Source organism: Marmota monax, unplaced genomic scaffold (genome assembly GCF_021218885.2).
Source record: "Marmota monax isolate L192 unplaced genomic scaffold, Marmota_monax_Labrador192_F-V1.1 WCK01_AAM20220418_F8-fsc00015, whole genome shotgun sequence".
Classification (NCBI taxonomy): domain Eukaryota; kingdom Metazoa; phylum Chordata; class Mammalia; order Rodentia; family Sciuridae; genus Marmota; species Marmota monax.
In genome coordinates this window covers 6,520,698-6,542,411 of record NW_026692194.1, presented here as the reverse complement: position 1 = coordinate 6,542,411, position 21,714 = coordinate 6,520,698, and the positions used below count along the sequence as shown (strand labels likewise).

Sequence of the window (21,714 nt, the reverse complement as noted above, 5' to 3'; positions counted from 1 at the left end):
ATACTGGATTTTTTTTTTTTTTTTATAGGAAGGATTGAACCAGGGGTGCTTAAACACTGGGCCATATCCCCAGCCTTTTCTATTTTTTAAATTTTGAGACAGGGTCTTGTTGAGTTTCTTAAGGCCTCCTGCTAAATTGCTGGAGCTAGCTTTGAACTCACGATCCTCTTGCTTGAGTCACTGGGATTACAGTTGTGCCATGCACCTTGCTTGGATTCCTTCGTTTAGTGTTTTTAAGGTTCATTTATGTTAGCATGTATCAGTACTTTATCTTTTTTACGCCTGAGTAATAAATGGAATTTTTGTAATTTTATGAATAGGAAGTTAAATTGTCAATGTATTGCAGGATAGCAAAGAAAGCATTGGCAAAATATTTGTTTTCGAAGGCAACACTGGATCAGAGCCACTGTCTAGCTGGCCATATAAGATGCATGTCTATAAAAAGGCAATCAAGGGCTGGTGCTGTAGCTCGGTGGCAGAGCGCCTGCCTAGATTTGTGAGGCACTGGGTTCGATCCTTAACACCGCATATAAATAAACAAAAGCATTCTCTCCATACACAACTACAAAAAAAAAAAAAATTTTTTTTAAAGGTAATCAACAACGAAAGCAAACCAATTATGTCATCAGGAGATAGTTTTATTGAACAATGTTCCATAGGTAAGGTTTAGGCCGCAATTAGAGCTGAGTGGTAGATTCCATTCAGTTAATCCGCTGGCAAGTCAAAAAGTTAAACTGGTTAACAAGGGATTTCCATCAAGCAATCATCCTTTGGATAGGTTTTGGAGTGCTGAAAGAAATCAGAGGGAGTAAAGAAGCCTGCATGGAATTGAATGCGTACGCCGGTGGTGCCCTTCTGTGGGGATGGGTTTTACTGAGTAAAGCTGGAAGCTGCAGTCACCGACCACTGGTTGAAAAGCCTCAAGGTTCCCAGAGTGCCTTTGCCTGGGCAATTTAGACTCATCTCGGCCGCCGTTAGAGAGCGCCTCTCAGCTGTTTGTGGGGCAGGGCTTTTGCAGACCATGGCGGGCGAGCTTGAGGGATGCAAGTCTCTGAGCGGGCTGCTGAGCGGCCTGGCCCAGGACGCTTTCCACAGGCACCGGGGCATCACGGAGGAGCTGCTGAGGAGCCAGCTGTATCCGGATGTGTCGGCTGAGGAGTTCCGTCCCTTTTTGGCGAAGATGAGGGGGATTCTTAAGGTATTGCTTTTCCTGAAGCCTCTGCCACAGAGCCCAGCCCCTTCCTTTCAGCCCTCAGACTCGCCCCAAGCCCCAAGTCTGAAAAGACTTTGCTCTTCAGATTTCTATGTAGTGGGCTCCATTCACATTGCGCCGCTTCAGATCTGAGGAGCTCATTCTGCATCCCGTCTCTTTCCTAAGGGTGACCTCTTTCTGCTCAAGGCTGACTGTCACTCTCAGGGTACTGCTTTGATTTTTTTTTTTTTAAACCTTCAAGACTTCTTTTATGCCTCTTTTTGGGTGATAATCAATTTCGCGTTTCCTTGGCGTTTATGGGCTCTGGACTTTTAAAAATTAAGAGCGCTGGGTTGATCGCCAGCTTTCTTGGTTGTGGAAGTTTGAGAGCCTTAAAATGAGCCACTGTTTGCTGGCTTATTTAAGGGGTGGATTAGCCAGAATGAACACCTGTTAAGCAGTCAACTGTATGGTTAAGAGCATTTTTACCGATTGGAAGTCAAAATATGGATCAGCCTGCCCCATAAAAATATGTGAAACAAACATAGTAGGTGAAATAATTTTAATGCTTTATTTAGCCCAGTGTTTTCAAAGTATTATCACTTTATATGTAATCAGGATACAAAATATTAAGAATTGTAATTTTTTCACTAAGTCTTTGAAATCCGGTTTGTATTTTGCACTTAAAGCACATATCAATTCTAACTAACAACATTTGAAATGCACAGTAATTGCATGTGGTTAATTATTGTGGTATTGGACAACTTTGGTTTAGACCAAGAAATTAGTCATAGGACTACATCTAGTACCAAAATGTACTTTAGAAATAGACTTAAAAATAATGCTTTTTTTTTTTTTTGTGGATTTTGAATGTGTTAGGAACCACACTAAGCATTTTACATGTTACTTCCTTTGTTTTTTGCAAAAACATGGTGAACACCCATTTCATTTCATTTTTTTTTTTTTGAAGACAAGGTCTTGTTATGTTGGCCAGGTGGGTCTAGAACTCATGATCCTCCTGCCTGACCTGTGGAGTAGTGGGATTGCATAAACCACTAACAATCCTTCTATTTCTGTTAATTTGTAATCTTAAGTATCAGAGAAGGCTTTGTAGAAAATTTGACATCATACTGAGTTTTGAGTGTTTATTGTGCTTATGGGGATGAGGATAAAGGACTGCATACAGTCATGTTTTGTTGGTCTTAGGATCTTCATATATTGGGGACCTCTTTAGGTGGACCATATTTTGATTCTTGGTTTTGTTATGAGATAAAAATTGTGAGATATTCAGAGAAGAGATTGCTTGAAATTTTTCTCCTTTATTTTCTTTTAAATACATTGCTGATTAATATCCAGGATACTTAAGTTTGCTGAGCAATTCTGGGTTGCAATGTTGTCATGGCTCTCTTGGTACTGAGAGAAGGCACCAGAAAATTTGCCTGGGCCTGGTAACATGGTCTTTGTGCAGCTGATTGGTCTGAGGAACCAGGAAGAAAGTCTTTGGTTGTTTAACTTAATACTGAAACCTCAGGCTCAGGGTGACATCTGCTTTTAATCTTCATTTATCTCATAAGCAGTACTGAAGGTTAAATGTGTAATTTTTATGGAAACATGAAAAGTAAACGTTTTTAAACAAAAAGCTTTGAGCAGAGATAGAATGTCATTCAAGAGGGAACATGCACAAATACGCATGATGCAGGAGTACTATAGTTTTGTAAAAAGAAGTGTGATTAAGCAACTGTGGACAGTAAAGAGATTCTTTCTGGCAGGCTTCATGGGGATGCCATTTTTGTTGCTCTTGAAGAAAGTGAAATTGGTTTTTTTTTTTTTGGTGGTGCTCAGATTGAATGCAGGGCCCCACAATGCTATGCAAACACTATCTTTAAACTTCATCCCAAATCCTTTTATTTTTATTTTTTGAATTTTAACACAGGGTCTCACTGAATTGCTCAAGCTGTCCTAGAACTTTTGATCCTCCTGCCTCAGTCTACCAGTTTCTGGGATTACAGGTTTGCACCATCACACCTGGCAATGAAGAGTATTTTTAAAAAAAATTTTTTAATATTTATTTTTTAGTTTTCGGCGGACACAGCATCTTTGTATGTGGTGCTGAGGATCGAACCTGGGCCGCACGCATGCCAGGCGAGCGTGCTACCACTTGAGCCACATCTCCAGCCCAATGAAGAGTATTTTAAGACTGAAATAGGGGCCAGCTATATAGGGCATTCTAGGTTAACAAAATAGAGGTGGGACAGGAAAATGTAGAGCATGTTCAGGAAATGGTGACTAGTTCAATTCCATCCTAATGTGGTAACCACTCAGGAGTATTAGTGGAGGAGGCAAAAAAAAAAAAAAAGTGAAACAATGCTTGTCCCTTTAAATCTTGCTAACATTTATTCTTGCTTTTAAGCAAAGTATACATTTTTTTGTTTATTTTTTACTTTTAGGTGGATATAATATCTTTATTTTTATGTGGTGCTGAGGATTGAACCCTGGTCCTCATGCATGCTAGGCAAGCACTCTACCACTGAGCCACAACCGCAGCCCTGCAAAGTATACATTTTTACATATAGGTGACAGCAGAATTCATACCTTTCAGTCATCTGCAGGAAAATCACGGTCTGTGAACAAACTGAAAATGGAGAGAGATGATAGGGGTAAGAGGAAAGGAAGGAAGGGATGTGTAACCTCCAGCAAGAAATTCAGTGTCACCCTATACCCTCCACTACAGATTGAATTCAGGGACATTCTACTCCCCAGGTTGGTCTGGAGCTAGTCACTTGCTAAGCCTACAGAGTAGCTGGGATCACAGGCATGTACTGCCTCTCTTGGCTCAGTGTCACAAATGTTAATAGCCTTCATTTTTTTTTCCCCTCATTGAGCTAAACCTCCAGCCCAGTTAAACACAAAAGGGCAAACATTTCATCTTCTTGTAGATGTGTGCAGCAGATGATTCACTTACTCTAGTTTTCATTTTTGGGTAGCTCCAAGAGCAATGAATAAATGAATTGGGAGTGGTGTTTTAGGGAGATGACATCCTATATAACACAGTACTTGCTTGCTATTTGCTGCTATTTTTATATGATTTTTTTCACATTTGTAATTTCAATTTATATAAGTTTTTATACTCTTTTATTTGCTCTTGCTTTTATTATTTATTTATTTATTTTTGGTACCAGGGATTGAACTCAGGCACTCAACTGCTGAGCCACATCCCAAGCCCTATTTTGTATTTTATTTAGAGACAGCATCTCACTGAGTTGCTTAGTGCCTTGCTATTGCTGAGGCTGGCTTTGACTCATGATCCTCCTGTCTTGGCCTCTTAAGCTCCTGGGATTACAGGCGTGTACCACGCACATGGCTTGCTTTTGCTTTTCAAGTTGTGGGTATGCCTAATTCTAGTTTACTAAAATTCTGAATAAAGATCTTTGGTGTGAGGATCCATCACCTTTTGTTCCCTTATTTTCTTTATTCACTACTGCCCTCTATGGTGATGATTTTATATATATATTTTTAATTTATTTACTTTTTTTTAGTTGTAGATGGACACAATACCTTTATTTTATTTATTTATTTTTTATGTGGTGCTGAGGATCAAACACAGGGCCAGCCTGGGCAATACAGAAGGAAAACCTATACTACTACTAGATGGGGAGAGTTGGAAAATGTAGTAGTACTCTAAATCGGGGCAGCGAACCATGGCCCATGGGTCTAATGTGGCTTGGCGCTCTTTTCCAATTTCCTCCTATTAGAACCCTAGCTTTGGCTGTTTTGTTTTGCCTTATGATGCTGAGGATCAAACCCAGGGGATGGATATGTTTGGCAAGCTTTCTACCATTGAGCTATACTTTCTTGGTGCCTACTTTTAAGTTTTGATTGTAACATGGCCACATGCTCATTCATTTACATCTTGTCTGGAGCAGCTTTAGTCACTACAATAAAGTTAGTGGTTGTGACAGATATCATGTGGCATTCGAAGCCTAAAATATTTCCCATCTGAGTACTTACAAAAAAGGTTGCTGACTCCTGCCTCAAACATCTGTTTACAATATATTTAAATTATGTTTAATTACATATATGTAAATTATGTTTATAAGTTGGTTGCTTGAAACATACCTAAAAATTGGAAATAGGTACCTCTTCAGGCCTCTTGACTAATTTTATTAACTTGTTCCTTTTTTAAAAAAAAGTTTTTATTAGTGCCTTGTAATTATATATAATAATGGGATTTACTGTGACATAATTGTACATGGAATATAATTACCTCATTTCAGTACTCTTCTCCTCTTTCCCTATTCCCCTTCTTCTTTACTCTGTTGGTCTGCCTTCTGTTTTTTTTATTGTTCTTTAAAATTGCTGCTGTATAGATGTACATAAAGTTGGAATCCACTTTGGTATATTCATATATGTACTTAGCATAATTTTATCATTTTCTTTCCACATTTCCTCCCTTTTCCCATCTCTCCTTCCTCCCTCTCAGTCTCCTTTCTCTATTGCACTGATCTCCCCCCTACTTTTGAGGGATTCACCTCCTTTTCCTTCCCCTTACTTTGCTTTAGATTCTGCACATGAGAGAAAACATTTGAACTTTGAGTTTGACGTAGCTTATTTCATTTAGTATGATGTTGTCCGGTTCCATCTATTTACTAGCAAATGCCATAATTTCATTCTTCTTTATGACTGAGTAAAAACTTCATTGTGTATATATAGCACTTTTTTTTAATCCATTCATCTGTTGATGGGTGCCTGGACTGGTTCCATAACTTAGCTATTGTGAATTTCTCTGCTGTAAACATTGATGTGCCTATTATCATTGTAGTATGCTCATTTTCATTCTTTTGGGTAAATACTGAGGAGTGGGATAGTTGGGTCACATGGTAGTTCTATTCCTAGTCTTTTAAGGAATCTCCATAAGGCTTTCCAAAATGGTTGTACTAATTTGTAGTTTCATTCTTCTACATGTGGATTTTTTTTTTTTTTTTTACATGTGGATGTTTAGTATTCCCAGCACCATTTGTACTAACTTGTTCTTAAGACTTGAGATCTGGGGCTGGGGATGTGGCTCAAGCGGTAGCGTACTCGCCTGGCATGTGGTGCGGCCCGGGTTCCATCCTCAGCACTACATACAAAGATGTTGTGTCCGCCGAAAACTAAAAAATAAAATATTAAAAAATTCTCTCTCTCTCTTTCTCTTAAAAAAAAAAAAGACTTGAGAACTGTGATTAACAAATCAAAAACAGCAAAAAACTTATTGATGTTTCTGTAGTACTAAGTGCTAAGTATGCATTCTTAGTAAGATGTAGAATTTATATTTGAAAATTTTGTTCATATTTAAAGAATGTTAAAATTTATGCTTATTAGTGTAATGTAAAAATAACAAAATTTAATGTTTTGACCTCAGAATCACGTATATAATGTTATGAGCCTCAGAACCGACATATGAAAGCTAGTTTAAACTTTATAGGAAATGACCAATCAGAAACATGATATTTAGAATTATAATGGTAAAAGATTTTAAGAATTATTTGAACACCTGAGCCGGGCTCAGTGGCATATATAGCTGTTAGTAATCCCAGTGACTTTGGCAGCTGAAGCAGGAGGATCTCAAGTTCAAGGCTAGTCTCAGCAATTCAGCAAGACCTGAAGCAACTTAGTGAGACCCAGTCCCCCAAAATAAAATAACTGGATGTAGCTCAACTGTAAAGTGACCTTGGGTTTAACCCCAGGACAAAAATAAATAAATAAATAGAACTGGGACCACAGGTGTGTGCTGCTGTGCCTATTTTTTTCCCCCAGCCCTTTAGCTACCTTATTAACTCCTTATTATAAACATTATTTAATTACAATATAGAAATTTGAGATGTGATAAAGCACATCTAATATTTTCTGCTGAGGTAACTAGTTTTAATATTTTTATGTATTTATTTATCTCACATGTACTTACTAAACATCTTAATTATGCACCATGCATTATACTTAGGATACAGCAGTAAACATTGAAGCTGTAGTTTCTGTCCTTGTGAATCATGTAGACAGAAGAGCATGTAGACTTTAAGACAGCAGTTATAGGTAGAATAATTCCTAGTCTACTGTACAACATGAACAAAGAGAAAAGAAAAAAAAATGAAAAAGGTCTACTTATTAGACTGAAAGGAAAAGATGAAAACAGCATAGAACTAGTTTTCCTTGTTTGGGTTGTCAGACCCTGGTCTGAAGGTAGGGGCTTCTTATGAATATGACTGACTGGGGTCTTTCTCAGCTAAGGATTTGGCTTCTCTGGGACTTTCATATTAAGTTTCTTTTATGACAGATTCAATCTCAAAGCTTGACCTGGTCAGGCCAAGACATTAGCGCAATAGCTCCATCTTCCTTCTGGGAATCAGTTTACTTTATCTCTTGTCAGATCCTGAAGCATGTACTCAAGTAGTTCCTTAAGAAAGGGTATATAGGAAGTAATATTTTTCTTTTTTACTATTAAAAATGTCTTTATTTTTAGTCTCACACTTAGTAGTTTGGTTGAGAATATATTTCTAGGTTGTCAAATAACTGACTCACAATTTTGAAGGCATTGTTTTCAGTGAATGTAACCTGTCTCTCTGGAGACTTTTAGGATTTTCTTGTTATCCTTTGTTTCCTTGTCATTGGTGTGTGACTAGGATTTCATTATTCAGGCTACTGTTTGTCCTTTCAGTCTGGAGACTGGTGACCTTTAGTTCTGGGAAAAGTTGTGCAGTCAGCCCTCTGAATATTTGGGTTCTATATTCAAGAATTCAAGAAACTGTGAGCCCTCTGAATATTTGGGTTCTACATTCAAGAATTCAAGAAAATGTAGATTGAAAATACTTAGGAAAAAAAATATTGCTTTTGCATTTAACATATGCAGACTTTTTCTTTTTTGGTCATTATTCCCTAAACAATACCGGTTAACAACTATTTACATAGCATTTAAATGATGTTAGCTATTAAAAGTAATCTAGAGATTATTTAAAGTATGTTTAAGTTATATGCAAATATTGTGCCACTTTACATAAGTGACTTGAGCATCAATGGATTTTGGTATTTGCTGGAGTCCTGGAACTAATCCCCACAGACACCCAGGGACAACAGTACTACTTTGATTATTTTCTTCCTTTTTTTTTTTCCTATCTTCTTGCTAGCATTCTAGGTTTTCAAATGTTAGACATTCTTAGACTGAATCTTCTAGTTTTCTTTTATTTTTTTCTACTTTCCATTTGTTTGTTTTTTTCTTACATTTATTGCTAGACTTTGTCTTCTAACCATTTACTTGAATTTTTCATTTGATCCTGTTTTTAATTTCCAATAGTTCTCTTTTCATATGAACAAAATATTATGTTTAGCCAAGTCATTTTTCAAATAAGGGAGATTTTGTTTGAACATAACTTTCTGTATTTGACTTTTTAAAGGTTTATCCGTCTTGACTCTGTTTTTTTTCATATGTAGTTCTTCAGTATTCAGAATTTAGACTAGTTGTATCTAGCATTGGTGAAAGCTTTCTCCAGAGGCTTTTGAGGAACATCATATTTCTAAGATATTTTTGGATGTGATGTAAATAGAAGAAATTAAATGTCTGCAGAGGAACACTTAACCTTTTAAATATTCTAATAATTTTTAAAAAATATTTTTATATGTATGGACCTTTGTATTATTCATTTATATGTGGTGCTGAGGATCGAACCCAGTGCCTCATACATGCTAGGCAAGCGCTCTACCACTGAGCCATAGCCTCAGCCCCTATTCTAATAATTTTATGTTTTGCATACTATAGTATATATTATTTTAAAAAGCACAATTTGATTCTCATTTCTAAATATATGGAAAGTTTTATGGAAAGTTTTTATAGTAAAAATAGAAGCCTAGCTGGGTGTGGTGGGAATTATCTTGTAGAATATATACACCTGTAACCAGTGTGGGAAACTTAGGGAGACCCTGTCTTAAAAAAATAAGGGCTATGGATGTACCTCAGTGGTAGAGTGCCCCGAGTTCAAAACCAAACCAAACCCCAAAACAAAACAAAAACAAAACAATGCAGAAGCACTTTTAAGGGCATGTAATATCAAATTTACAAAATAGCTCAAGTTGACTGGCTGTTAGTGATACTTTTTTTAATCATCAAAGAATTGTATTATCAAAGAACAGTAGTATCAGCTTCTATGTTGGGAATTATCTTGTAGAATATATTTGAGTAGCTCATTCTTGAGAAAAAACCAGAATGGTTTGTATAATTGATCATTTTTGTCTATGCAAGAAATTTGCATTTATTGTATAATGTAGAAATATTTTACTGTATAATCTTTTTACTTACCATTAGAATCTCTTTACAAATGAAGAAAAAAATGTGTAGTGCAATATTATTATTATTATTTTTCCTTCTTGTGCGTCTGGGGATTGAACTACAGGCTTCTTGCATGTTAGTCATTTTACAAATGAAGAAAAATGTGTAATGCAATATTATTATTATTATTTTTCTTTCTTGTGCGTCTGGGGATTGAACTACAGGCTTCTTGCATGTTAGGCAAACATTTTACCATTGAGCTATGTCCCCAGCTGTAGTTTTGTTTTGTTTTTATATTCAATTTAAGAATGAATTTTACTTTTATCCATTTATGACCACATAATTAATAATACATTGAGCATAAAGTAAAATAGATACAAAATATATGGTTTTAAAGTGTTACTGGTCACCTTTGACTTATTAGGTCTTAGCTTTAAGCTGTAATTCTGTTTTTTGTACTGTAGGTGGCAGTAGAATATTGGTTTGCTAATGTACTGCTATGCTAGCAGCAACATAATGTTTAAATGTTTTCTCTGGAATGTTCAAGTTCAGAAAATGCTTAGAAGTTGGCTATTCAACAATAAGAATTTCTTAATCAAAAGGAAGTCTAAATATTTGGGTAGATATTTTGAATTTAGAAATATCATTTTTTGGACAATTTAAAGCTCTGTAAACAATCCCTTTTGCTGTAATTCTCTAGTTTTTGTATAATAGAGTTTTCCTGATTTCATGGAGCATTTTTGAGAATTTAGGTAATGATGTACAAGACATATTGGTAATTCTCTAAAGGATTGGTAGTTTATTGATGTAACTTTCTTGGGTTACTGGACATCATATTATAAACAGTAATTGTGGATTACTCAGCTGGGGTTTGCAGACTATTTTAACAGACTCAAATGACCTGTAATGACATGTTTTGGGTTTTCTTTCTTAATTTAGGGAAAAACCTGTATTAATCAGTTTTTTGTTCTCCTTTTCTCAAAACAACTACTCTGGGTATGGAAACTTGAGTTGAAGGAGTACTTGGATAAGATTTTAAAGGATGTGCCTATCTTCAATGTATTTACTGATTATTTACTAAGCCCCGAATGTGCTCTACCCTGTTTTGTATACAAGGTAAATGTCAGAGTTCTTTGTCTTACAAAATAATAAATGCCATAAGATAAAAATGATGTGGTGTGGTGAAGTGGATCCTATTTTAACTGCAGAAATATGAAAAAAATCAAGATTCTGGTTCTAATAAAACATCCACATTTTTAAAAATATTTTTTTTAGTTGTAGATGGACACAATATCTTTATTTTTATGTGGTGCAAAGGATCAAACCCAGGGCCTCACATGTACAAGGCAAGCATTCTACCACTGAGCTACAACCCCAGCCCAACATCCACATTTTTAACTTTGTCTTAATTTAGAATATAGTTTTTATAAATTTGCATTACCATTATTTATCTTTGATGAAAATTTGTCTCAACTCATTCCTTTATTTAAATTCTTTTTAAATAAAGGAATTATAAAAAATTTCAAAAGTTATAATTATAATTTTATATGATCACTGGTAATACAAGCATGAGCTACTATGCCTGGTTCAAAATGTTTTATTGGATATAGCATACATACAGCGAAGTACACAAATCTCTTTTTAGTTATAATTTATAACTAAATTATATAAATTTTTGGTATTTTTTGGTGCTGGGGATTAAACCCAGGGGCATTTACCCACTGAGCCACATTCCTAGTGCTTTTTTTAATTTTTAATTTTGAGACAGGGTCTAGCTAAGTTGCTTGAAGCCTTCCTAAGATGCTGAGTCTGGTCTCAAATTTGAAATCCTCTTGCCTCAGCCTCCTGAGTCTAGGATTACAGGCATGTACCACCATGCCTGGCTTATGTGTACTTTTTATGCAGGTTGAGTATCTCTTATCCAGGATGCATGGGACCAAAAGTATTTTGGGTTTGTTCAGATTTGGGGGTATTTATGTATAAAGAATGAGATATACTGGGGATTTGACCCAAATATAATCATGAAATTCATTTTTGTATTTAATATATACATAGCCTGAAAGTAATTTTATGCAATATTTTTAGTGTACCTTTATTAATTAATTAATTTATTTATTTTAGTACCAAGGATTGAACTCAGAGGCACTCGACCACTGAGCCACATCCCTAGCCCTATTTTGTATTTTATTTAGCGACAGGGTCTCACTGAGTTGCTTAGTGCCTCACTTTTGCTGAGGCTGGCTTTGAACTTAAACTTCTCCTACCTCAGCCTCCCAGAGCTGCTGGGATTACAGGCATGTGCCACCATGCCCAGCAGTGTGCCTTTATTTTGACTGATTCATCACATTAGGTCAGAGTTGAAATTTTCCATTTGTGATATCATGTCTGCTCAAAAAATTTTGGATTTGTAGCACTTTAGATTTCATATTTTTGGATTAGGGATGTTTAATCTGTAGAAGAGTAATTTTTAATATCTTTATATGCCAGTATGGAATTATCTCTGAATGATAATGTTCTGAACATTATTCCCTGTTATGACATGATTAGCAATATAGCTCTTTCCCAGTAGTTTTCTACAGTCCTATCACAGAAGCTACCATTTATGAGATCCTTAAATTTCTCTTATGTTTATTCAGAGAGCATGTTACTTTCTTAAGAAATAACATTATTATCTATAATTCATTTAAAAGTGTTTATTCAAGTGAACATTTATTGAGTACCTGTTACGGCCCTGAAAACATTAGTGAATCAAACAACTTCCTTCCTCCTGGAACTGTTATGGGGGAATGTCCTGACAGTAAACTAAAATAATGCGAATAAAGGAATGAAGGCAGAAAAATACTTATTTTTTTTATATACTTCCCTCCTTGCTTTCACCTCTATAATTTTTTTATCCCTTAAAGTCAATGACAGACTTTTACCTGAGATAGTGAATATTGCTTAATTATTATATTTGGCTTTCTTATAAGAAAACTAGTAGATTTTATAATCAAAGTGATAAATGTTCAAACTAATTTTATGTAAACTTGATGTTCAGAACAGAATCTCCCAGTATATATTTTTGCCATCCAATCTCATAATTCCCTTTTTTATAGAGTTGGAAAGTGACTGAATTTTCCTATTGAGAATTCTACTCTATGGATCTCACATACATATCATATATCTAGCCTTATATTCTCTTTTGCTATGTATTCCTAAAGTGAGTAGATCTTTAAGTCCTCTCTGGCTTTTTAGGTAGCTCTCTAGAAAGGATACCTTATTTTTAAAAACTTTTTCCCTCCAATAATGGGGGGAAATCGAATCAGAGTTGCTCCACCACTAAGCTACACCCCCAGCCCTTTTTATTTAGTCAGATTCCCATTAAATTGCTGTTGCTGGCCTTGAATTTTCCATCCTCCTAGCCTCAGCCTCCCTGAGTCACTGGGATTATAGGCATGTGCTACTATGCCTGGCTCAAAAACTTTTTATTGAATATAGCATACAGCAAAGTACACAGATCTCACTTAACATAGCTTAGTGACTCTTCACAAGCTGAATGTAACCATGTAGCCAGCACCAGAATAAGAAACCAAATAAGGCCAACACTGTAAAACCCCCTCATCCTTTTTCATATTCATTAATGTCTTACCCACAAAGAACCACTTTCTAACTTCTAATACCATAGTATAGTTTTGCCTGTTGGCAAACTTTATATTAATGGAATTGTACAGTACTAAGTACTCATGTGTGGCTTCTGTCACTTAATATTATTTTTATGAAATTCAGCATTATTGTGTATAATTATAGATCATTCATTGTCATTGATGTAGAGCAGGGATCAGCAAACTACAATTCACAGGCTAAATCGGACACCTTGCCTGTTTTTGTACAACTAGTGAGCTGAGAATAGTTTTTAAAAATATTTTTTTATTTTATTTTTCTTTTTAGTTATATATGGGCACAATATCTTTATTTTGTTTGTTTCTTTTTATGTGGTGCTGAGGATCGAACCCAGGATCTCACATGTATGAGTTGAGCACTCTACCGCTGAACCACAACCCCAGCCAGTTTTTATATTTTTAAATGGATAAAATAAATAAATAATTAAAATTATCTTGTGAGTTGTTGAAAATGACATGACATTAAAATTTCAATGCCCGTAGTAAAGTGTAGTTTTTGCCCTCAGGCCAAGTTGAGTAGATGTGATGAAAACTGGGTGGTTGGCAAAGTCTAAAATATTTATTATTTGGCTCTTTTCAGAAAATATTTTGCCAATTCCTGCTGAGTATACTGATATTTGAATATACATATCTATTCTACTGTTGATGGGCATTTGGGAAGTTTCCAGAGTTTACCTATTATGAACATAGGACTCTACTTTTCAAGCATTAAAATTGTTGTAAATGTTAGAAAATCATTCTTTACCCATGATGCCTCTTCCATTGAGAATCATTTTGGATCAACACTTAGGTTGATTTCACAAGTATATGTATATATAGTTTAATTTGGCTCTGTTTTGTCTTTACAAATAAGACTATAAGATAGGAACTTTTGCTCTGAGTTCTATTTCTTTTTTTTAAAAAAATTTTTATTAGTTGTTGATGAAATTTTTTATTTTTATTTTGTGGTTCTGAGAATTGAACCCAGTACTTCACACATGCCAGTCAAGTGCACTACCACTGATCCCCAGCCCCAGCCCTTGAGTTCTATTTCTTTTGAACCTTTTTATATAACTGAAAAAAGTTTTTCTTAGAAGATGCACTATAGATAATTGAATAAATTACACTTTATTACTCTCCCTTGTCATACGTTTTATGACTTCTTCAATAGTTCTTTGATGGCCTTATTAACTAGTATGTCTTTTTTTAGAGACAGGATCTCACTATGTGTTGCCCAGGTGATCTGAACTCTTAGGTTTAAGTGATCCTTCTGCCTCATCTTCATGAGTGAAGGAACTACAGAGACATGTCAACTTTGCCTGGCTAATTATTGCAGTATTGTTTTTTTTTTCTCTTGTTTTCATTTAAAATTTTTTTTTTTTAGCTTTTAGGTAGACACAATATTTTTATTTTTTTGTGGTGCTGACGATTGAACCCAGTGCCTCACGCATGCTAGGCGAGCGTGTTACTATTACTACTTGAGCCATATCCCCAGCCCCTTGTTTTCATTTTTATTATTAAATCTTTTAAATTTCTTTTGGCTCAATTCTTTCACTGTTATAGAACTGAGATAGGAATTTGGTACAAAGAGGGGGAGAGATGCTGAATCTCAAAGAAAGTGCCCTTGAGCCAGAGATGCAATAAATGCTTAGGAACAGTTGTAATTCTCAAGAGACATGGCCTTGCCCATGCCTTTGTAAAATAAAGGAAATAAGCAAGCAAAGGAAAACTGATGCAAAATAATGTAAATTTTGCTCTGCAGCTCCACCCTGGTTTCCACATATAGTTCAGCCCACAGCAACTGTCCCTGTATAAATATATTTTTTTAATACCTTTATTTTAATGTTTAGTTAGTTTCTTAATATGGTACTGGGAATTAAACACAGTGCCTCACATATGCTAGGCAAGCACTCTACCACTGAGCCACCACCCCAGCCCCTTCTTAAATATTAATACCCCACACCATGGGTTGCTATCTCTCCTTCAGGAGATAGCCCCATTCTCCCTTGAATGTATATTCCTTGCTTTACCCCAAAGATATCTCTTTTGACATTGTCCCCATTCTCTCTTGGATATGTATCTACTTTTCTAAATAAGCCTCTGTCTATGCCTTTTTCTGGCATGTGCTGACATTTTTTTCTGTCACTTATGCCTGCTAGTCCTAGGTCAATTTCCCTCTTCTCTCTGAGAACTCCTTGGAGCCTTCTTCAGAGATATATATTCTTTTGTGATTCTTTTTTTTTTAAATTCATTTATTTATTAATTAATTTATTTATTTTGTGGTGCTGGGAATTGAACCCAGAGCCTTGTGCATGTAAGGCAAGCACTCTACCAATTGAGCTATATCCCCACCAGTAGTTTTGATTCTTAAACAGTAATTTTTTTAACCTGGACTATATATTGTCCTTAATTTTTAAAATTAATTAATTAATTAATTTTACAGTAGAATGCCTTTTGACATATTGAACACAAATGGAGCACAACTTCTCATTCCTCTGGCTGTACATGGTTCAGAATCACTCCAATAGTGTAATCATACATGTATATAAGGTAATAAGTCTGTCTCATTCTACTATCCTTCCCATCCCCACAGCCCCACCTCTCCCCTCACTCCCGTCTACACAAACCAAAATTCTTCATTCTTCTGTATCTTCCTGCCCTACTATAGATCAGCATCCCCTTATCAGAGAAAGCATTTGACTTTTGTTTTTTGGGGATTGGCTTATTTCACTGAGCATGATATTCTCTACTTCCATCTATTTACCTTCAAATGCCATAATTTCATTCTTCTTTAAGGCTGAGTAATATTCTATTGTGTATATGTACCATATTTTCTTTATTCATTCATCTGTTGAAGGGCATCTAGGTTGGTTCCATAGTTTAGCTGTTGTGGAATTGAGCCACTATAAACATTGATGTGGCTGTGTCCCTGTAGTATGCTGATTTTAAGTCCTTTGGGTATAAACTGAGTAGTGGGATAGCTGGGTCAAATGGTGGATCCATTCCAAGTTAAATAGTAATTTTAAAAAATATGTTAACCTAGGTACTTTAGTTGGACACTACACTAATCAAGTACTGTTTCCCAAGAGAAAGCTTTAGGGGCTGTCAGCAATATTGTAGAAATAGTTCCAAAAATGAAGGGGGAAAGAAAGAGCCTCTTTTTTTTTTTTTTTTAGGGTGTGAATAACCCACATCTGCTTATTCTTTTTTTTAAAATAGGTATTGAATTTCTTTTTATTAATTATTTTTTTATTTATATGACAGCAGAATGCATTACAATTCTTGTTACACATATAGAGCACAATTTTTCATATATCTGGTTGTATAAAAAGTATATTCACACCAATTTGTGTCTTCATGTACTTTGGATAATAATGTCCATCACATTCCACTATCATTTTTTTTATTATTGTTCAAAACATTACAATGCTCTTGACATATCGTATTTCATACATTTGATTCAAGTGGGTTATGAACTCCCATTTTTACCACGTGTACAGATTGCAGAATCACATTGGTTACACATCCACGTTTATGCATACTGCCATACTAGTGTCTGTTGTATTTTGCTGCCTTTCCTATCCCCTACTATCCCCCCTCTTCTCCCCTCCCCTCTTTTCCCCTCCCTTCTTCTCTCTCTACCCCATCTACTGTAATTCATTTCTCTTTCTCTTTTTTTTTTTTCCCCTTTCCCCTCACCTCCTCTTATATGTAATTTTGTATACCAATGCAGGTCTCCTTCCATTTCCATGCAATTCCCCTTCTCTCTCCCTTTCCCTCCCACCTCTCGTCCCTGTTTAATGGTAATCTTCTTATGCTCTTCCTCCCTACTCTGTTCTTAGTTGCTCTCCTTATATCAAAGAAGACATTCGGCATTTGTTTTTAAGGGATTGGCTAGCTTCACTTAGCATAATCTGCTCTAATGCCATCCATTTCCCTGCAAATGCCATGATTTTGTTATTTTTTAGTGCTGAGTAATATCCATTGTGTATAAATGCCACTTTTTTAAATCCATTCATCTATAAGAGCCTTTTTTTTAAACTTTGTAATTTCTTTTGGAGTCTTTCGCACATTTACATCTTTGAGCTGGCCAATTTTTTTTTTTTTTAAGAAAAGGCTAAATTTTTTCCCCCTGAAGTTAAATGCTAATCTGTTACTTGGAATTATTTAATAGGAGTAAACATTTGTTTTGCTTCATTGTGAATTCCTCCCCACCCCCGATGCTGATAGAGATAGGTGTCATACTCAAAATGTTAAGAACATAGATGGCAAGTAAGTTACTGGAAAAAGTAACTGGCAGAATGAAAACCATTTAGTTAGCTTATACTACTAGAGTGTAATTTAGAGTTTGGCAGTACTGTTGCTGTTTTCTGACTTTCTTTCTTTCTTTTTTTTTTGTCTTTTGTTTGTTTGTTTTTATTGTTTTCTGACTTTCAAAAAAATTTTTTTTAGTTGTTGATGGACCTTTATTTAATTTATTTGTATGTACTACTGAGAATTGAACTCAGTGCCTCACACGTGCTAGATAAGTGCTCTATTACTGAGCTACAACTGCAGCCTGCTGCTTATTTCGTCAATTATTAATTTACTCTACTTTTAAAATTATACAGGTAAAATCTAGAAAGTTGGTTTTTTGAACCCTCATCTATACAGTTGTTTTTCTTTTGATGTGTTCTGTTGAGAATGCAGAACATTTTTACTATAATAACAGACTATATAAGAAGAAATATAGAAGATGGTAATTAGTTCTGTAGCCCCTTAAATACAGAGAATGACCAGGTCTTGGTTTAATGGTCCTGGTTAAAAAAGGTTTCATATTATGATGTTAGAAAACTTGGTCATCAGAGACTCAACATGGCGGCGGGCGGGGAGGCAACGCTTTCAGTACCTCCTCAGCCACGCGGACAGAGAGACACATCAGAACGTTTGGATTCTACCTGCTGAGAAACTCCCAGCAAAATTCTGCTGAAGTGAGACCTAGGTGGGGAATTTGGGATTATTGGAGGTGACAGCTTGCCCTGGACGGGTGAATCTCGGCCACCCTGCGCGGAGGTCCGGGTTGCTGCTGCCTGGCGACCCGCGCAGAAGGAGGCGTTTCAGCACTGCCCGGTACCGTGTGCGGCGTAGAGACCCTTTGAAGAGGTTGCTAACCAAGCCTTCATGAAACAGCGGACCAGAACTGAAACTGAGTCTGGGACAGACCAGAGACAGGCCCGACCCAACCCTCCCATTGGACACTCTGGCAAGGAGTCTGGGGCCCGCCATAGCAGAGAGCTGACGTCACCAGAGTTCGGCAGACGGGATCCCTTCCCAGCGAAATCGCTTCAACAGGTGTGTGACTCCCATCCCCACCAGATGCATACAGCTGGGAAACCTCAAAAATCTCGCCCCAGAACTCCGTGGGCGTGACTCTAGGGGCCGAGGGAAGCAATGGGGAATCCCGACCCCCAACTCCCCCTACCACCAGCGGTGTGGGTGTGACTATAGGGGCCGAGGGAAGCAGAGAGGGGACTCCCAACCCCCAACTCCCCCTACCATCAACGGCTACACCCAAGGCCTTAGCCACCAGTTCCCGGGGGCATGGCCACCGAAGGGGTCCAGACAAATTAAACTGACGGTTCCCAGATCATCCGCTCCACAACCTTGGGGTCTGGATGAATGACAAACAGAGAGAGTGCTCAGTCTTTCGGGAAATAGGGGGCTGCAAGTGTAACTAGATCTGTGGAGATCGCCTCCGGTGAGCGGGGCCTGGCTGGCTGGCAGGAGGAAGGGGGGAGGGGCCGGAGAAGAGAAACAGCTCTGAACTAATAGGATTGGAGAGACGCCCAGTAGGGGAAGAGGAGCCGCCTTACAGGGATTGCTGCTGGCACATAGAGGGCAGAAGCTCGGCTCGGAGGGCACAGCTCCGCCTACTGGAAGAGAAGAAAATAGAACTCTAAGACTTCATTTATCATTTTTTTTCTTTTCCCTTTTCAATTTTTATTGTTCTTTCCATTCTCCTTTATTCTACCTATTTTTCTCTCCCTCTTTCTCTTTAAGGACTCCTTCCTTCCCCTTCCCCCTAACTTTCATCCCAAGCATTATGACTTTCATTACGTGTAATTATCTAAATGATAATAGGTGAATGTTCCGAGGCTGTCTATAGGGCTCCTAAGTACCTAGCTATTACCAAATACCCTGATCCATTCGCCTGTTAATATCCCCCTTCAGTAGAGCAATCTTCCAAAGTAGCCAAAACATACTAACCGTCATACCATCATAGCACCTAACCTAAACATAAAGTCCTAAGACCAAACAACAGATCACTATATGCCTACAGAATCCGTAAGCCTTTTATGAATCAAATGAATCAGCTTTAAATTACAATAAAGCCTAATATCTCTAGACATAGTCTCCCACCACAAAGGACAGACCACAGAGATATAAAAAACCAAAACAAATTTATACGAGAAAACAGAAACACAGCAGTTAAACAGAGTTGGAAAGTAACGTGAACACCATGAAAAAACAAGGAAAAAAGGATTACAAACAATGCAGGACAACTTAAATTTACAGGACAACGTAGAGGCATCAGAAAAATGGACAGAGAAAGAACTCAAGGCATACCTGACTCAGATGGAATGGAATCTTAAAGAAGTCATTAGACAGCAAGTCCAAACAATGAAAGAATACTTTGAAAATGAATTACATAAGCAGATTCAAGAAGCAAAAAATGAACTCTACTAGGAGATAGAGATTAAAAAAAATCAAACAGTAATCCTAGAAATGCAGGAAACCATAAGCCAAATCAAAAACTCAAATGAGAATATTACAAATAGACTAGATCAAATAGAAGTCAGAACATCAGATAATGAAGACAAAGTTTATCAACTCAAAAAGAGTATAGTCAACGCAGAAAGGCTGGTAAGAAACCATGAGCAAAACATTCAAGAGATATGGGATGTCATAAAAAAACCAAACTTAAGAGTCATTGGCATAGAGGAAGGTATAGAGGTCCAAACCAAAGGAATGAGCAATCTGTTGAATGAAATAATTTTAGAAAACTTTCCAGACATGAAAGATGGATTGCCAAATCCTGGAAGCCTACAGGACCCCAAACATACAAAACCGTAATAGACCAACTCCAAGACACATTATTATGAAGATATCCAATATACAGAACAAGGAGAGAATATTAAAAGCTACAAGAGAAAGGAGGCAGATTACATTCAGGGGTAAACCAATTAGGTTAATGGCTGATTTTTCATCACAGACGTTGAAAGCGAGAAGATTCTGGAACAACGTATTTCAAACGCTGAAAAATAATGGATTCCAACCAGGAATATTGTATCCAGCAAAATTAAGCTTCAGGTTTGACAATGAAATTAAAATATTTCACGATAAACAAAAGTTAAAAGAATTCGCAGCCAGAAAACCAGCACTGCAAAGCATTTTGAGCAAAACACTACAAGAAGAGGAAATGAAAAACAGCACCCAAAACCAACAGTGGGAGGTAACTCAGTAAAGGGGGGGGGGAAATAAGCAAAGAGGAAAAACAAGCCAAATTAAAATAAATAAATAAATAAACATGCCTGGAAGTGCAAACCATATATCAATAGTTACCCTAAATGTTAATGGCTAAAACTCACCAATCAAGCGACATAGGCTAGTAACTTGGATTAAAAAAACAGATCCAACAATATGCTGCCTTCAGGAGACTCATATGATAGGAAAAGACATACACAGGCTGAAGTTGAAAGGTTGGGAAAAATCATACCACTCACATGGTCCTCGGAAGCAAGCAGGAGTGGCCATACTCATATCAAATAAAATCAACTTCAAACCTAAGTTAATCAAAAGGGATAAAGAAGGACACTATATACTGTTAAAAGGAACCATTCACCAACAAGACATAACAATTATCAATATGTATGCACCAAATAATGGTGCTGCAACATTCATAAAACAAACTCTCCTCAAGTTCAAGAATCAAATAGACCACAACACAATAATTATGGATGACTTCAACACACTGCTCTCACCACTGGACAGATCCTCCAAACAAAAGTTGAATAAAGAAACTATAGAACTCAATAACACAATCAATAACCTAGACTTAACTGACATATATAGAATATATCAACCATCATCAAGTGGATATATGTTCTTCTCAGCATCACATGGCTCCTTCTCAACGATAGACCATATATTATGCCATAGGGCAACCCTTAGTAAATATAAAGGGGTGGAGATAATACCATGCATCTTATCTGATCATAATGGAATGAAACTGGAAATCAATGATAAAAGAAGGAATGAAAAATCCTGCATCACCTGGAAAATGAACAATATGTTACTGAATGATCAGTGGGTTACAGAAGACATAAAGGAGGAAATCAAAAAATTCTTAGAGATAAATGAAAATACAGACACAATATATTGGAATCTATGGGATACAATGAAAGCACTTTTAAGAGGGAAATTCATTGCCTGGAGTTCATTCCTCAAAAAAAGAAAAAACCAACAAATAAATGAGCTCACACTTCATCTCAAAACCCTAGAAAAGGAAGAGCAAAACAACAGCAAAGGTAGCAGAAGGCAAGAAATAATTA

General features: G+C 36.5%; 1 protein-coding gene across 3 annotated transcripts in view; it reads left to right on the top strand.

Annotated features, from left to right (window-relative positions):
- The first annotated feature begins 1,002 nt into the window (after window positions 1-1,002).
- Window positions 1,003-21,714, top strand: part of Commd1 (copper metabolism domain containing 1) — a 167,915-nt gene continuing 147,203 nt past the window's right edge. For 2 of the 3 annotated variants that reach the window (XM_046423247.2, XM_058572823.1), the window contains exon 1: window positions 1,003-1,198. In XM_046423247.2, coding sequence (XP_046279203.1) covers window positions 1,022-1,198 — 177 coding nt within the window. In that variant the 5' untranslated portion in view covers window positions 1,003-1,021. The remainder of the gene's footprint in view (window positions 1,199-21,714) is intronic. The other variant, XM_046423233.1, reaches the window with a different exon arrangement.